The 17351-nt window shown below is 54.8% G+C and overlaps 1 protein-coding gene and 1 pseudogene across 1 annotated transcript; both read right to left on the bottom strand.

Annotated features, from left to right (window-relative positions):
- Positions 1 to 3237: 3237 nt before the first annotated feature.
- LOC133346744 (ras-interacting protein RIP3-like) lies at positions 3238 to 3941 on the bottom strand (the record flags this gene model as incomplete). The annotated part of the gene is made up of 2 exons (XM_061558588.1): positions 3238 to 3523; positions 3574 to 3941. Coding segments are annotated over 2 exons (654 nt in total), but the record flags the coding sequence as incomplete, so codon positions are not given.
- An 84-nt stretch (positions 3942 to 4025) lies between these two features.
- Positions 4026 to 5071, bottom strand: LOC133346743 (putative uncharacterized protein DDB_G0271606; annotated as a pseudogene).
- Positions 5072 to 17351: the final 12280 nt, after the last annotated feature.

The raw sequence follows: 17351 nt of genomic DNA, 5'->3' as shown, positions 1-17351 counted from the left end.
TCACCTAGCCACCGTGATGATGATGAGAGACGCAAACTCCAACTATACAGCAGCAGGCATCGTCAGGGTCGTGATCGCCACCGTGGCGCCCTTAAACGTACTTACCTGCATCCTCATCGGTCAGAGTCTATCGCCTGCTGGATGAAGTCCTCTTCCGTCATCCGTAACAGTCGCCGTGATGCCACAATGCACGCACCCCCTACTGCATGCGCGCGTGCAGCAACGCAACGGCCTCGGGATCTGTGCTGCTGCCCCTTTGCAGAGGAGCTGTTGAGAGTTGTTCAGCTCAATGGGCCTCGGCGGCTGGAATCACGGCCCAAGGGTTTCACCGCAGATCCACCGACGAAGCATCGGCACTGCATCTCCCCCCCCCCCCCCCCATTAGTGGCACGGAGCTCTCAGTCGGTGTCTGGACGCAGAGACGGCTGGCGCCGATCGAAAACGACACTGCCCACGTGTGCACACAACACGTGTACACACAATACTGCCCACGTGTGTACACAACGCGTGTGCACACAACGCGCGTGCGTTGCGTCAATAATGTTTGGTGTACGGGAGGCCCAGACCTGGAATCTTTCTGACGGCAGTCTCGGGTTAGAGCGAGGGGTCGTCACCCAAAATATTCGGTAAAAAAAAACCAACCCAACAATATTTCAAGAGCCGCAGTGCAACGTGAATAGCGGCACGAAGCAGGGCCGGATTCAGCTAGTGCGGGGCCTGTAGTAGCTGATGTTATAAAGGGGCCCTTCATGAAAAAAAACGCGTAAATATTAAAACAAGTAATTTTTTTATCTGCACAGTAAAGTAATTGTATTTTTTCATTTTTTATACAGCAATATAATGCGACAAATAGCTAACCTAAACACCCAGTCGTTCATAAAAGTTGAAGACGGTATAGTAATATAGTAATAGAGCAAGTGCAGAATCACTGATTGATAGCTTGAAATCATTCAGCGCGGGGCCCTTGAAAGTGCGGGGCTCGTAGTTACTACATATGTAGCAGCTACTGCACAGTAGCTGCTACATATGTAGAAAACTACTACATATCTCTGCCGCGTTGGGCGAGATGCCCACGCTGGTGGGCTGGCCTAATGCGCCTCGCTCCGCTGCGACATTGTCAGCCCCGATGCACGCCGGCCACGCCGGCTCGTGTCGCCCTGAGCCTCCTCTGCGTTGTTGTTGCACCTGGGACGGCGGCTGGGCACGGCTGCCAGGTCGGCCCAGATGCAATCGGCGGCTGCTGCTGTTGCAACTGGAGCACCCGGAGAAAAAGTACACGTGACCACGGGGAGTGAAGACATGCAAACTCTAAATATACAGGTGTCAGGGTTGCGGTAAAACCTACGACCTTCTGTAAACCAGGCAAGGGAGATAACATTTCGCCACCCCAAAATCCCAATTCACCCGCATCCCCGTGTTTGCTGTGGCCGCTGCTGCTGCTGTGTTTGCTGTGACTGCTGTTGCTGCTGTGTTTGCTATGGCTGCTGCTGCTGCTGTGTTTGCTGTGACTGCTGTTGCTGTGTTTGCTGTGATTGCTGCTGCTGCTGTGTTTGCTGTGACTGCTGTTGCTGTGTTTGCTGTGGCTGCTGCTGCTGTGCTTGCTGTGACTGCTGCTGCTGCTGTGTTTGCTGTGGCTGCTGCTGCTGTGTTTGCTGTGACTGCTGCTGCTGCTGTGTTTGCTGTGGCTGCTGTGGCTGCTGTTGCTGCTGTGTTTGCTGTGACTGCTGCTACTGTGTTTGCTGTGATTGCTGCTGCTGCTGTGTTTGCTGTGGCTGCTGCTGCTGCTGTGTTTGCTGTGACTGCTACTGCTGTGTTTGCTGTGACTGCTGCTGCTGCTGTGTTTGCTGTGACTGCTGCTGCTGTGTTTGCTGTGACTGCTGCTGCTGTGTTTGCTGTGGCCGCTGCTGCTGTGTTTGCTGTGACTGCTGCTGCTGTGTTTGCTGTGGCTGCTGCTGCTGTGTTTGCTGTGACTGCTGCTACTGCTGTGTTTGCTGTGACTGCTGCTACTGCTGTGTTTGCTGTGACTGCTGCTGCTGCCGTGTTTGCTGTGACTGCTGCTGCTGTGTTTGCTGTGACTGCTGCTGCTGTGTTTGCTGTGACTGCTGCTGCTGTGTTTGCTGTGACTGCTGCTGCTGTGTTTGCTGTGATTGCTGTTGCTGCTGTGTTTGCTGTGGCTGCTGCTGCTGCTGCTGTGTTTGCTGTGACTGCTGCTGCTGTGTTTGCTGTGATTGCTGCTGCTGCTGTGTTTGCTGTGACTGCTGCTGCTGTGTTTGCTGTGGCTGCTGCTGCTGTGCTTGCTGTGACTGCTGCTGCTGCTGTGTTTGCTGTGGCTGCTGCTGCTGCTGTGTTTGCTGTGGCTGCTGCTGCTGCTGCTGCTGTGTTTGATGTGACTGCTGCTGCTGCTGTGTTTGCTGTGGCTGCTGTGTTTGCTGTGACTGCTGCTGCTGTGTTTGCTGTGATTGCTGCTGCTGTGTTTGCTGTGGCTGCTGCTGCTGCTGTGTTTGCTGTGACTGCTGCTGCTGTGTTTGCTGTGACTGCTGCTGCTGTGTTTGCTGTGACTGCTGCTGTGTTTGCTGTGACTGCTGCTGTGTTTGCTGTGGCCGCTGCTGCTGTGTTTGCTGTGACTGCTGCTGCTGTTTGCTGTGGCTGCTGCTGCTGTGTTTGATGTGGCTGCTGCTGCTGTGTTTGCTGTGACTGCTGCTGCTGTGTTTGCTGTGACTGCTGCTGCTGTGTTTGCTGTGACTGCTGCTGCTGCTGTGTTTGCTGTGGCTGCTGTTGCTGCTGTGTTTGCTGTGACTGCTGCTGATGCTGTGTTTGCTGTGATTGCTGCTGCTGCTGTGTTTGCTGTGACTGCTGCTGCTGTGTTTGCTGTGACTGCTGCTGCTGTGTTTGCTGTGACTGCTGTTGCTGCTGTGTTTGCTGTGACTGCTGCTGCTGTGTTTGCTGTGACTGCTGCTGTGTTTGCTGTGACTGCTGCTGCTGTGTTTGCTGTGACTGCTGCTGCTGCTGTGTTTGCTGTGACTGCTGCTGCTGTGTTTGCTGTGACTGCTGCTGCTGCTGTGTTTGCTGTGACTGCTGCTACTGCTGTGTTTGCTGTGACTGCTGCTACTGCTGTGTTTGCTGTGACTGCTGCTGCTGCTGCCATGTTTGCTGTGACTGCTGCTGCTGTGTTTGCTGTGACTGCTACTGCTGTGTTTGCTGTGAATGCTGCTGCTGTGTTTGCTGTGACTGCTGCTGCTGCTGTGTTTGCTGTGACTGCTGCTGCTGTGTTTGCTGTGATTGCTGCTGCTGCTGTGTTTGCTGTGACTGCTGCTGCTGTGTTTGCTGTGACTGCTGCTGCTGTGTTTGCTGTGGCTGCTGCTGCTGTGTTTGCTGTGGCTGCTGCTGCTGTGTTTGCTGCTGCTGCTGTGTTTGCTGTGGCTGCTGTTGCTGCTGTGTTTGCTGTGACTGTTGCTGCTGTGTTTGCTGTGATTGCTGCTGCTGTGTTTGCTGTGACTGCTGCTGCTGTGTTTGCTGTGGCTGCTGCTGCTGTGTTTGCTGTGACTGCCGCTGCTGTGTTTGCTGTGATTGCTACTGCTGTGTTTGCTGTGGCTGCTGCTGCTGTGTTTGCTGTGACTGCTGCTGCTGTGTTTGCTGTGACTGCTGCTGCTGCTGTGTTTGCTGTGGCTGCTGCTGCTGTGTTTCCTGTGGCTGCTGCTGCTGCTGCTGTGTTTGCTGTGGCTGCCGCTGCTGTGTTTGCTGTGTGCTGCTGCTGCTGTGTTTGCTGTGGCCGCTGCTGCTGCTGTGTTTGCTGTGACCTGCTGCTGCTGTGTTTGTTGTGACTGCTGCTGCTGTGTTTGCTGTGACTGCTGCTGTGTTTGCTGTGACTGCTGCTGCTGTGTTTGCTGTGACTGCTGCTGCTGCTGTGTTTGCTGTGGCTGCTGCTGCTGTGTTTGCTGTGGCTGCTGCTACTGCTGTGTTTGCTGTGGCTGCTGCTGCTGCCATGTTTGCTGTGACTGCTGCTGCTGTGTTTGCTGTGACTGCTGCTGCTGTGTTTGCTGTGTTTGCTGTGACTGCTGTGTTTGCTGTGAATGCTGCTGCTGTGTTTGCTGTGACTGCTGCTGCTGCTGCTGTGTTTGCTGTGACTGCTGCTGCTGTGTTTGCTGTGATTGCTGCTGCTGCTGTGTTTGCTGTGACTGCTGCTGCTGTGTTTGCTGTGACTGCTGCTGCTGTGTTTGCTGTGGCTGCTGCTGCTGTGTTTGCTGTGGCTGCTGCTGCTGTGTTTGCTGCTGCTGCTGTGTTGCTGTGGCTGCTGTTGCTGCTGTGTTTGCTGTGACTGTTGCTGCTGTGTTTGCTGTGATTGCTGCTGCTGTGTTTGCTGTGACTGCTGCTGCTGTGTTTGCTGTGGCTGCTGTGTTTGCTGTGACTGCCGCTGCTGTGTTTGCTGTGATTGCTACTGCTGTGTTTGCTGTGGCTGCTGCTGTGTTTGCTGTGACTGCTGCTGCTGTGTTTGCTGTGACTGCTGCTGCTGTATTTGCTGTGACTGCTGCTGCTGTGTTTGCTGTGGCTGCTGCTGCTGCTGCTGTGTTTGCTGTGGCTGCTGCTGCTGTGTTTGCTGCTGCTGTTGCTGTGTTTGCTGTGGCTGCTGCTGCTGTGTTTGCTGTGTTTGCTGCTGCTGTGTTTGCTGTGGCCGCTGCTGCTGCTGTGTTTGCTGTGACTGCTGCTGCTGTGTTTGTTGTGACTGCTGCTGCTGCTGTGTTTGCTGTAGCCGCTGCTACTGCTGTGTTTGCTGTGACTGCTGCTGCTGCTGTGTTTGTTGTAGCTGCTGCTGTGTTTGCTGTGACTGCTGCTGCCGTGTTTGCTGTGGCTGCTGCTGCTGCTGTGTTTGCTGTGACTGCTGCTGCTGTGTTTGCTGTAACTGCTGCTGCCGTGTTTGCTGTGGCTGATGCTATGTTTGATGTGGCCGCTGCTGCTGCTGCTGTGACTGCTGCTGTGTTTGCTGTGACTGCTGCTGCCGTGTTTGCTGTGACTGCTGCTGCTGTGTTTGCTGTGACTGCTGCTGTTGTGTTTGCTGTGACTGCTGCTGCTGTGTTTGCTGTGACCGCTGCTGTTGTGTTTGATGTGGCCGCTGCTGCTGTGTTTGCTGTGGCTGCTGCTGTGTTTGCTGTGGCTGCTGCTGCTGTGTTTGCTGTGGCTGCTGCTGCTGCCGTGTTGTTGTGACTGCTGCTGCTGTGTTTGCTGTGACTGCTGCTGCTGTGTTTGCTGTGACTGCTGCTACTGTGTTTGCTGTGACTGCTGCTGCTGCTGCTGTGTTTGCTGTGGCTGCTGCTGCTGCTGCTGTGTTTGCTGTGACTGCTGCTGCCGTGTTTGCTGTGACTGCTGCTGCTGCTGCTGCTGTGTTTGCTGTGACTGCTGCTGCCGTGTTTGCTGTGACTGCTACTGCTGTGTTTGCTGTGACTGCTGCTGCTGTGTTTGCAGTGACTGCTGCTGTGTTTGCTGTGACTGCTGCTGCTGTGTTTGCTGTGACTGCTGCTGCCGTGTTTGCTGTGGTCGCTGCTGCTGTGTTTGCTGTGACTGCTGCTGCTGTGTTTGCTGTGACTGCTGCTGCTGTGTTTGCTGTGACTGCTGCTACCGTGTTTGCTGTGACTGCTACTGCTGTATTTGCTGTGGCTGCTGCTGCTGTGTTTGCTGTGACTGCTGCTGCTGCTGTGTTTGCTGTGACTGCTGCTGCTGTGTTTGCTGTGACTGCTGCTGATGTGTTTGTTGTGACTGCTGCTACTGCTGTGTTTGCTGTGACTGCTGCTACTGCTGTGTTTGCTGTGACTGCTGCTGATGTGTTTGTTGTGACTGCTGCTACTGCTGTGTTTGCTGTGACTGCTGCTACTGCTGTGTTTGCTGTGACTGCTGCTGCTGCCGTGTTTGCTGTGACTGCTGCTGCTGTGTTTGCTGTGACTGCTGCTGTTGTGTTTGCTGTGACTGCTGCTGCTGCCGTGTTTGCTGTGACTGCTGCTGCTGTGTTTGCTGTGACTGCTGCTGCTGTGTTTGCTGTGACTGCTGCTGCTGTGTTTGCTGTGACTGCTGCTGATGTGTTTGCTGTGACTGCTGCTACTGCCGTGTGTGCTGTGGCTGCTGCTGCTGTGTTTGCTGTGACTGCTGCTGTGTGTTTGCTGTGACTGCTGCTGCTGCCGTGTTTGCTGTGACTGCTGCTGCTGTGTTTGCTGTGACTGCTGCTGCTGTGTTTGCTGTGACTGCTGCTGCTGTGTTTGCTGTGACTGCTGCTGCTGTGTTTGCTGTGACTGCTGCTGATGTGTTTGCTGTGACTGCTGCTGTCGTGTTTGCTGTGACTGGCTGCTGCTGTGTTTGCTGTGACTGCTGCTGCTGTGTTTTGCTGTGGCTGCTGCTGCTATGTTTGCTGTGCTGCTGCTGCTGTGTTTGCTGTGCTGCTGCTGCTGTGTTTGCTGTGACTGCTGCTACTGCTGTGACTGCTGCTGCTGCCGTGTTTGCTGTGACTGCTGCTGCTGTGTTTGCTGTGACTGCTGCTGCTGTGTTTGCTGTGACTGCTGCTGCTGCTGTGTTTGCTGTGACTGCTGCTGCTGTTTTTGCTGTGACTGCTGCTGCTGTGTTTGCTGTGGCTGCTGTGTTTGCTGTGACTGCTGCTGCTGTGTTTGCTGTGCTCGCGGCTGCTATGGATGTTGCTGCTGTTCCATGGCAGCACCGAATTATTTGCATGATTCTTGGGCTGCTAAACGTCACATAGATCATAAAAAAGTGTTCGATAATTGTTATCGTAATGAAGAGCGACCGTTTCACACAAGGCACGGGGATTTTCTCTCCGCGCTCTGCTGCTGCTGCTTCTGGGTGTAAAGGCAAAGGCGCAGGACTTGCAATTGCTCGCTCACGCACCTGCCGTCGGATCTGTGGTAAGACAAAATAGAGCCACTCATCACGTGTTGCATTACGTTGAACGTCTTTCGCACCGTACATAGCAAACCGCGCCAATCGGAGGTGCGGGTGTTCACGCGAGATATCACTGGGGCCTCACTTTGTGAACGACCGCCCACTGACATGTTTCTGACGGTGGGCTACCGGCGCTTCGCCGTGCTGAAGATGATGCTGTTGGTTGGCTCGGCACACAGTGCAAACACCAATAATAATAATAATTGCTGGGGCCCACGGTCAGACCCGTGTCGGGTTAAAGTGTGTGAGCCCCCCCCCCCCATTCCCCCAATGACCCCCCCAGACTTCCCCCTGCGCCCCTCCTACTCCGACCCTCTCCTGACTCCCTGGTGGCCCCTGCTGACCCGTGGCCTCCCCTGGGTCGTGATCTCTGACCCCGGCTCGAGGCGCTGCCCCTCCCCATCGCAGCGCATGTCTTCATTCGCTCACAGTGTCAGTCTTAAAAGATAAAGAAATAAATAGCAACTGACCAAGCATCTCCATCGCTGGACCCAAGCCAACGAAAAAAATGCCTTGAGACTCAGGCGTTTGCGTGCGTAAACACGAGATGATGCAAATTAGTAAAGTATTAATTCCAGACCCGAGTGTTTGGCTGCCCAGCGGGACACGACACCCCAGGCTTCCTCTTCTCTCCCTCGCTGTTGTTGTCGTGTTGTTGTTGTTGCTGTCTTTTTATGTATTTATCTTTCCGTTTCATCCGTATAATTTATGCGGGAGATGTAAAATATTTTAAAATTTCCCGTTTCATCCAAATACATTCCAACTCGTATCCACTCCTCTCTCTTTTCTCTCCCGCATTCCCCTCACCTCCACCCCCCACTCATCTCCCCCCTCCCCCTTCTCTCCCCAGCCTATTTATTGTTTCAAGAGATGAAGCCTCTTCCCCGAGGCGGGGGTTGGGACGGGGTCACACGCGGCTGCCGAGCCCCGTGGCAAGATTAACGAGGCCCCTTCAGCAGCGATTAGGCCCCCAGCGCGCGCTCCATCAGGGCCCACCGGGAGGGCGCTCACCCACCGTGGGCCGCGGGGATGATGATGACGACGATGTTGCTGATGATGATGACGACGATGTTGCTGATGATGATGATGACGACGATGTTGCTGATGATGATGATGACGACGATGTTGCTGATGATGATGATGACGACGATGTTGTTGTTGATGATGATGATGACGACGATGTTGCTGATGATGATGATGACGACGCCGCTGCTGCTACTGATGATGACGATGGTGCTGATATATTCCTGATTTTGTTGCAGTGTCGGCTGATGTTGCTCCGACAGCAAAAGATGATGCTGATGATGAAGCTGCTGCTGCTGATGATTATGATAGTGCTGATATTCATGTTTTTGTTGAAGTGTCTGCTGACGTTGCTGTTATCGCGAATGATGATGCTGATGATGATATTGCTGATATTCTTGCTAATGCTTTTGTAGCCGTGTCTAATATGGTTGCTCCGACTGCGAAAGATGATGCTGATGTTCCTGCTGATGCTACTGATTGATACTGATTGTGTTACCAATAACGATGCCGCTCCATGTGGTGGTGCTGCTGAGAATTACGCTGCTGCTACCGCTGCAGTAATGATGCTGCTGCTACTGCACGTGGCGCTGATGCTACTGCTGCTGCTGATGATGACGGTGCTGATGATGACTGTGCTGATGATGATGATGCGACCAGTGCTCATATTGCTGCCACTGCTGCTGCCACTGCGTCTGTTACCGTGATTCCAATCTGTGCATGACGAGCAGTCGGCACCAACAATCGTCTCAGCTGTGCGGTCCTCTCTATATTTGAAGATGTCAGCGGCCAATCAAATGGGCGTGCGTGTAGAGGAAGCTGCCAGCCTTATCCAGACCACCAAGCTCAAAAGAACTGAGTTGTGTGTCCGCGATGTCGTTTGGGACCACCGACTCGAAGAGGTGGGTGGTCACGTGGCCATCGCAGCGGGGGGGGCGGGGGGGGGCATCAGTGACACCAAGCACACAGATGGTAGGGCAAGTTTCGTCCACGTTAGAACTCACCAGCACAGCGCAGTTCGCCGGCGTCTTCTCTAATGGAAGCGTTCAGCGAGGATGTGCACGGCTGCGACTTTGCCTTATGTATTTATATACATACAGTCACGATCCCTATTTACGTCTCCCCCATTCACATCGTTTCGCAATTACGTCGTCGTTATTGTTTGACTTGCATCCCACTGGGATTTTTGCACACAGCATTGATATACGGTTCTTTTTCTGGAAGACTTTGCTGTTTTTTCCTGGATTGTTCTGTTTGTGCGTAGTCACTAAGATGTTTCTTGTTCATGTTTTGTTTGTTGCGGTTGCACCCGATTCAAGAACCGAATGGCTCACAGGGCTATACCAAATAAATGAAACTGAAAACTGGGAAAAAAACTGTATTAACACCCCTGCTGACCGATTTGCGTGGCCTCAACCCCACCCTCACCTCGCTCACGGCATCGCCCGTCCATTCTCGTTATCCGTCGCCTCTCGCTCAGCCGTCGCCTCCACAGCCACCACCGCCACCACCACCGCCGCCACCACCACCGCCACCACCACCGCCACCACCACCACCACCACCGCCACCACCACTACCGCCGCCACCACCACCACCGCCACCGCCACCACCATCATCATCACCACCACCACCACCGCCACCACCACCGCCGCCACCACCGCCACCGCCACCACCGCCACCGCCACCACCACCACCGCCACCACCGCCACCACCACCATCACCGCCGCCACCACCACCACCACCACCGCCACCACCACCACCACCGCCACCACCACCACCACTACCACCACCGCCACCACCACCACCATCATCATCACCACCACCGCCACCACCACCACCGCCACCGCCACTACCACCACCGCCACCACCACCATCACCACCACCGCCACCACCACCAGCCACTACTACCCTGCCAAGCGCTTTTATTGACGCCGTTTCGATATTCGTCGTCGCAGCTTTAGGGAACGCATCCCCGACGTAAGGCGGGGTATTGCTGTATATGAATCAAGGTCGCTCTGCGCACACACACACACAACCCCAACTTCGTGTTGTATTCCTAAAGAGGCGCATCTGAAAGAGAAAGCCATACAGCTCAGTGGGCCTGAGCTAGTAACATAAAAATAGAGAGATCTGACCGAGCGTCGTCGTAATCCTTGCCCGCCATAGCGAAGCAAACACCACGCGCGAGTGCGAGGGAGGTCACGCGCGCGTTTGGACGAGGGTGGGATGTAGCCTGGGGAACTGTGGAGTGGTCTGTGTGTGAGACTGTGTGTTTGTGACTGTGTGTGTGTGAGACTGTGTGTGTGTGACTGTGTGTGTGAGACTGTGTGTGAGACTGTGTGTGACTGTGTGTGTGAGGCTGTGTGTGTGTGACTGTGTGTGTGACAGTGTGTGTGAGGCTGTGTGTGTGTGAGACTGTGTGTGTGAGACTGTGTGTGTGAGACTGTGTGTGAGATAGTGTGTGTGAGGCTGTGTGTGTGTGAGACTGTGTGTGTGAGACTGTGGGTGTGAGACTGTGTGTGAGACTGTGTGTGTGTGAGACTGTGTGTGACACTGTGTGTGTGAGAGACTGTGTGTGAGACTGTGTGTGACACTGTGTGTGTGAGACTGTGTGAGAGACTGTGTGAGACTGTGTGTGTGTGACTGTGTGTGTGTGAGATTGTGTGTGTGTGTGAAACTGTGTGTGACTGTGTGTGTGAGACTGTGTGTGTGTGAGACTCTGTGTGTGAGACTGTGTGTGTGCGCGACTGTGTGTGTGAGACGGTGTGAGACTGTGTGAGACTGTGTGTGTGAGACTGTGTATGTTACACTGTCTGTGAGACTGTGTGGGGGGGCTATGAGCGAGCGAGGCTGTTGTCTTTGACAACGCGGGGTCGAGTCTGGGTCAATGGCAATGCGAGGTGGTGAGGGGGAGGGGAGTGGAATTGGGCGGGGGAGGGGGTAGATTGGGAGCGTGTGGGGAGATGGTTTCTGTCTGTCTGTGTGTCGATTCAGCCTCAAATGAGTACCTGGTGCGATGTGTCAACATCGCCACTGGGGAGACAAAGGCGACCGGGCGTGGTGTTGACCACCCACCCCCTCGTGGGCCGTTCCGGCCTTCATAGGTGCTCGCTAACAGCACTTGCCCCAACAGTCTGTCAAGGCTACACGGGGGATCTTTGTTTTTAATCTTTGAGGAGCGTCTCCGTCAGCGCCACGCTGCGCTACGAGCCCAGCTACCCCAGTTCGATTCCCGCTCAGGGCCAACACCCAGTGACTATTATCTGAACCTGTCCTGGGCTTCCCCTAGGTCGACTCAGCCTCAAATGAGTACCTGGTGCGGTGTGTCGTAAACATCACCGCCGGTGACGGAATCGATCCGTACGCACTCGCGATTGGACCAGGGGGATGGTGAGTGGTGTTAACCATTCACGGATTATTTCGCTCCACCCATGGAGGGGCGGGTGAATCTGACGTTGAACTCGATCTCCCAGCTGTTATTTGTTGCTGCCGTTTCCACAGCAACGGCGCCAGCGTTTGTCTCTGCGCGATAATCGTCACCCGGGGGACAGGCGCCCGCTTAACGCGCGCGCGCCAACAGCGCCATCGCTTCCTTCCCCACGACCGGGTCCACCACTTCAGCTGTCGCACAGTCGACACCTGACCTCCGGGAATGTCTCCTGCAGTTTCACCGTCACCACCACTACCACCACCATCGCCGCTATCGTTACGACTACATGGCGAGATACTTCCCCTCGTTGCGCAATGGGGCGCGTCCACCAACGAGCTTCCTTCCCTGCGGTCTCACTACCACAGAGATCGGGCCGTGTAGGTCCTCCCCTCTTCACACGCTCCAATCCGTCCGTGGATCTTGACATGTTGGTGTCCGCCCTTCGCTGGCAGCCCGCAGTCCCTTACTCCCTCAAGCCAGCCAGCCAGCCAGCCAGCAAAACTTTATTCCCAAATACGGTGTATTGCAGCCCGCACATATTTGGACGTAACCCTCCCCCCCATCACCCCTCCACTCCCCACCCTTCTTCCCACCACCACCACCACCGCTCCGACATCAATCGTCGCGTCTGGGTGGAATTGGCCCAGAATCGTGACCACAAATATTCCTGACAACAACAACAACAAAAAACACAGACAACCTGAATGTCTCGTGGTTCCCGTGTAATTTACACGTCCCCCACCACCACCACCACCCTCAGCTCCACGCCTACCCCCCCTTACCCAACGAAGAGCCATCTCCACGGGGAGACGCGGGTGTTGATTGAACCACTAATGTTCTTTATTTATCCAGGAAAGTCTCATCAGGAAAAAAAAGGTCGTGCGTTTGGAATGCTCGGTCAATTGCTTTTGTGTGGCAGAACAAGGTCCGCCGTGAGACGCACCGTGCACACCGAAAGCGCCGCACACGGTGAGGGCATCAAGAATCAACTTTGCTCGACTGCCATGTCGCCGGTTCACCTCCTCGCACATCACCACTGAATTCTTTGGGAGATGTCATTCATCTCTGCGCTCTCCACCAATAATAATAATACAAAAAGCGCAGGCAGGAATCGAACCCAGGCTCTCAGCCATGTTGGCGTAGTGCTCCGTGGTCTGACACGGGATTATCCCCACCCCTTCACTCCCAAACCATCCCACAGCCAGTGGCGTGACTTATAGTTCGTGTTGTAGGCGGTGCAACAGCACCGGGCGGCTCACGGGCCACGCTACGAGGAGGGGCAGGGCATTTCACAGGGACCCATGGGCCATGATCAGGACCCACGCCAGGACCACGTGCCAACCAACGCTACCGCAACTACCTCTGAGTCGCCCCCGAGCGAGGCACTCCACGCGCAGCATTCTTAGAGAGGAGCTGGAGAGGGAGAGGGTGGGGAGAGAGAGGGAGGGCGGGGTGGGTGGAGGATTTAAGCAGTCGCAAGTTGTTGCTGCTAATCGCAGTCAAATACCACACGGGTCCCCAGAGATACCAGCCCCGCCCCCCGACCCCCCACCCCCACCACGACGACCCCCCGTGTGGGTTCTCTGCTCACTCGACAGCCGAGGGTGGCGAGGCGGAGCGAGCAATGCGCTTAGGCGATGTTTGACTCCTCGACTCGCAGACGCGGTCACACGCGGAGCCACCGGGTTGGGTCACGTGGGCCCCGGCAGGATCACTGAGGCTTTACAAGGAAATCAATATACGGTCGTAATAACGACACTATTACGCGACGTTTCGAGCCGTGGGCCTTCTTCGTGTGCTATATGAAGAGGGGCGAATCATTGCCCGAATTGTCGCCTGTTGTATTGATTGGTGGTATTGATGAATGTGTGTGACATTTTTCTCGTTGTTGTTTGTGGTTGCGCACCACTGCCAACACAGCATCCACGGCATTCGCAGCAGCAGCAGCATCCGCAGCAGTAGAAACATCCACAGCAGCAGCAGCGTTTACAGCAGCAGTAGCAGCAACAGCATCCGCAGCATTCGCAGCAGTAGTCGCAGCAGCAGCATTTGCAGCAACAGCATCAACAGCAGCAGCATCAGCAACAGCATCAGCAGCATCAACAGCATCAACAACAGCAGCAGCAGTGTCAGCAGCATCAGCAGCAGCAGCGTCAACAAGAGCAGCAGCATCATCAGCAGCATCAGCAGCAGCATCAGCAGCAGCATCATCAACAGCAGCAGCATCGGCAGCAGCATCAACAACAGCAGCAGCATCAACAGCAGCAGCATCAGCAGCAGCATCAATAGCAGCAGCATAAACAGCAGCAGCATCAGCAGCAGCATCAGCAGCAGCAGCATCAACAGCAGCATCATTAGCAGCATCAATAGCAGCAGCATCAACAGCAGAATCAACAGCAGCAGCATCAGCAGCAGCATCAACAGCAGCAGCATCAGCAGCAGCATCAACAGCAGCAGCAATCGCCCAACGCGTTGGGTCTAACAGCGGCTTCAGAGAAGGCGTGAAGAGAAACCCCTTTCATCGAGGAGCAGACGGACAACGCTCTGTGATGCATCTGGCGCGCAGTCACGACGAGATAGCGACGCCGCCTCACTCGGCCGCTTCGTAGCGGCGACGACGCGGAGCGCGTGGGGCGATGCGGACAATAGCGGAGCACGTGGGATGTGGCGCGGTCACGTGCTATGAGTGGAGGTGGCCCTCATCCAGCAGTGGGTCGACCGCAGTGCCAGACACGTCGAGCCCAAGTGGATTTGTCTGCTCCGCTCGAATGGGGAATTGAAGGCATCGGTGCTCGGTTCTGAGCCAGTGGTGCAAATTCCACATTCCTATGACGGGGACGGTGGCTGGGGGATGGCATGGCAAGCCTATCCATAAGCCATACCATACGTGTACACATGAAAACTGCCGCACTGACGGAGATCGATGTGGTTATGGTAACAAAATAAATTTAAAAAATATGTTACGCGCGTGTGTGCATTTCATTGTTTGCTACTGGGGGTGGTGGCGTTCCGTCTCCCCTTTAAGAGGTCCCCGCCGCGCGTTTATGGGCGGGCGGCGAGCGCTGACGGATGCAGGCGTTGACCGATGCCCTGATACAATTTGACTGAGCGATGGGAAGTGGTGGGGTGGGGGGGATGGGGGGGGGTGCGCGTGGAGATATCAGTGGAAAACGCAGTCCGCTCATTAAAAACCAATTTCGTGCCACGGGAAGGGAATGTTAATGCCTCGTGAATGCGAATCGCGCGCCCTGCAGCGGAGGCGCTCGCTAATTGGGCCGGCGGAGGCTCGGGCGCGAGTGTCGAGGCGGAGAGGTGCGGGGGAGGAGAGAGAGAGAGAGATAAAGAGAGACACACGGAGAGATACGGAGAGACTTAGAGAGGGGTGGGGTGGGGGGGAGTGTAGGGGAGAGATAAGTCGTAGGGGCCGCGAAAGTGACAGGCGGAGGGAGGGAGGTTGGGGGGGTGGGAGACGCGAGGGAGAGAGGCGAAGGCGGATGACGGTAGCTGAGGGTGGGAAGGGTGAGGAGGTGGATGATAATGGAGGATGTGGAGGGGGCATGATGATGATGATGATAATGGAGGAAGATAGAGAACGAATATATGTTAGACGTATTTTATACCGTGCATAGCCAACCGTGCTAATCGAAGGTGATGAAGGCGGAGGCCTACGCCAATGATGATGATGATAGTGGAGGAGGATGATAATGATGATAGTGGATGATGATGATGCTGATAGTGGAGGAGAATGATAATGATGATGATAGTCGATGATGATGATAGTGAAGAAGGATAATAAATGGAGGAATATGCAGCATGACGGTGGTGATGGATGAGAGACGAGGTTTATAACGCTGGAGGAGGATGATGGATGTATGATGATGATAATTATGGAGGGTAGATGATGATAATTATGGAGGGTAGATGATGATGATGATAATTATGGAGGGTAGATGATGATGATGGATGAGCAGGAGAAGCGCGCCAGTTGGGGTTGGTGACGCAGGCGGCGATTCGCCGATTCCCTTCGTCCGAACTTCACCTCCCGCTAGAGAGAGGCACCGCGTGCTGCACCACGGCTCAGCCGAGTCAACGTACGCGGGGGGGGGGGGGGGGCAGGATCGGTACAGATGTTCGCCACTGACGCTAATCGTGAACTCCGGTCGCCGCTTTCGCGTTGACCAGCGCAGTGCGCTAACCACTGCGCCACCGCTCCGAGCCATAGGAGTACGACTGCGGACATGCAACCCAAACTACGGACCATATCACAAACACACAGAGACACTCTGAGACTCATAGAGACACCACACAGAGATACACGGAGACGCATGGAGACACCACTCAGAGATATGTGGAGACTCATCGAGACACCACTCAGAGATGCGTGCAGACTCATAGAGGCACAGAGGGACGCATGCAAGACAAGGGCACGGTGGGAGGGTGGCCATACGAATAGCGAGGTTGGCGACGTACCGAAAGACGTTCAACATCCATACAACGCAAAATATCGACCACACAGTATACAACTGCATTCTGCGCTCCATCAGCGGAGGAGGAAAAGCTAAAAAACATCAAGAACTGTCTCTCTCTGTCTCTTTCTAAGCCCTCTGTACCAGCGTGGACGGCACCCTCGTGTTCACCTTCTGAAGCGCTCGCTCGTCACCGTGGCGTGCGCGATGACACCACAACCACCACCACCACGTGACTTTTCTTTTGTATTGTGCGCGGTGTTTTTTTAGCGCCACAGCGCGTCGATTTGTAGCGTTTATTTTCTTTTGTTTGCTGGTGACTTTGTGTGTTTCATATTGAAATCGCCTCCAGTGCTTTTGCTGCTGTCGGCAATAAAAGTTGTTTAAAAGTCAAAAGTCTCTCTCTGTCTCTCTCTGTCTGTCTCTCTCTCGTTTGACTTTCAAAGTCTGTCTCTCTCTCTGTCTCCCCTGAAGCCCTCTCATCGTGGCCAGGAGCAGCCCTCCATGGTTGGCATCGAGCTCCTGAACCACATCGCTGCTGCTGTCATCATCATCATCACCATGCGCACGGAGCGGGGAGAGAACCGCTCCATACCCCAAGCTGCGACCACACACGCAAACACAGAAATGTCCGTTCACAAAGACACGCACGCACGGGATGATGCGAATTCAATTCACGGCCAATCCCCCCATCTCATCTCTCTGTCTATCGCTTTTCCATTCATACACAGTTTAACACGCGCACACCGCTCTTTAGAAGCAAGACCCAACTCCCGAATACGCTACCCCCTACCCTATCCCGTCTACCCCACCCCCTTAACCTACTTCCCTACCCTACCCCCTACCCTACCCAGTACGCTACTCCCTACCCTATTCCGTCTACCCCACCCCCTTAACCTACTTCCCTACCCTACCCCCTATCCTACTCAGTACCCTATTCAACCCCCTACCCTACCCAGTACGCTACTCCCTACCCTACCCTCTACTCTGAACCCCCCTTACCCCCCAAACTAAGACATAAATAAACCTCAACAAAAACACAGAGCGATGCGAGATTTGGAACGCGGCCGCAACTCCTCGAGTGAGCCGGGCTTGGAATTCCCAGCCCCCCGACCCCCCCCCCCCAGCGCCTGCTTTTTTGTCGTGGATCGCAGAGCGATCGCTGTCCGCAGGCACGGAACGAGCTGGCGACCGGCGGCCGCGCATTGAAAGGGGGAGGCACAGAGACCGCGCTCCGCGTGTGGAGCAAAGCGAGCGGTGGGGCAGGTGGAGATATGTCAATTGCCGCGTGATCATAGAACAACACTCACCGAAACGTGTCGTGTTGTCTTTCTCTCTTGCTAAATGTTTGGTGAAGAAATAATAACGTACCCCCCCCCCCCTGCCCCACCATAGCCGGCTGAGCTGCGTTCTTGTGACTTGGTCGTACGTCGAAGAGTACGGCTCTCGTTCATCACGATTCCGGCACAATCGCACCATGAAGCTGCTGGTTGGAT

The sequence above is a fragment of the Lethenteron reissneri genome, chromosome 24 (assembly GCF_015708825.2).
Source record: "Lethenteron reissneri isolate LAM-NWPU_2019-01 chromosome 24, ASM1570882v1, whole genome shotgun sequence".
Taxonomy (NCBI): domain Eukaryota; kingdom Metazoa; phylum Chordata; class Hyperoartia; order Petromyzontiformes; family Petromyzontidae; genus Lethenteron; species Lethenteron reissneri.
This window is presented reverse-complemented; position numbering and strand designations above follow the sequence as displayed.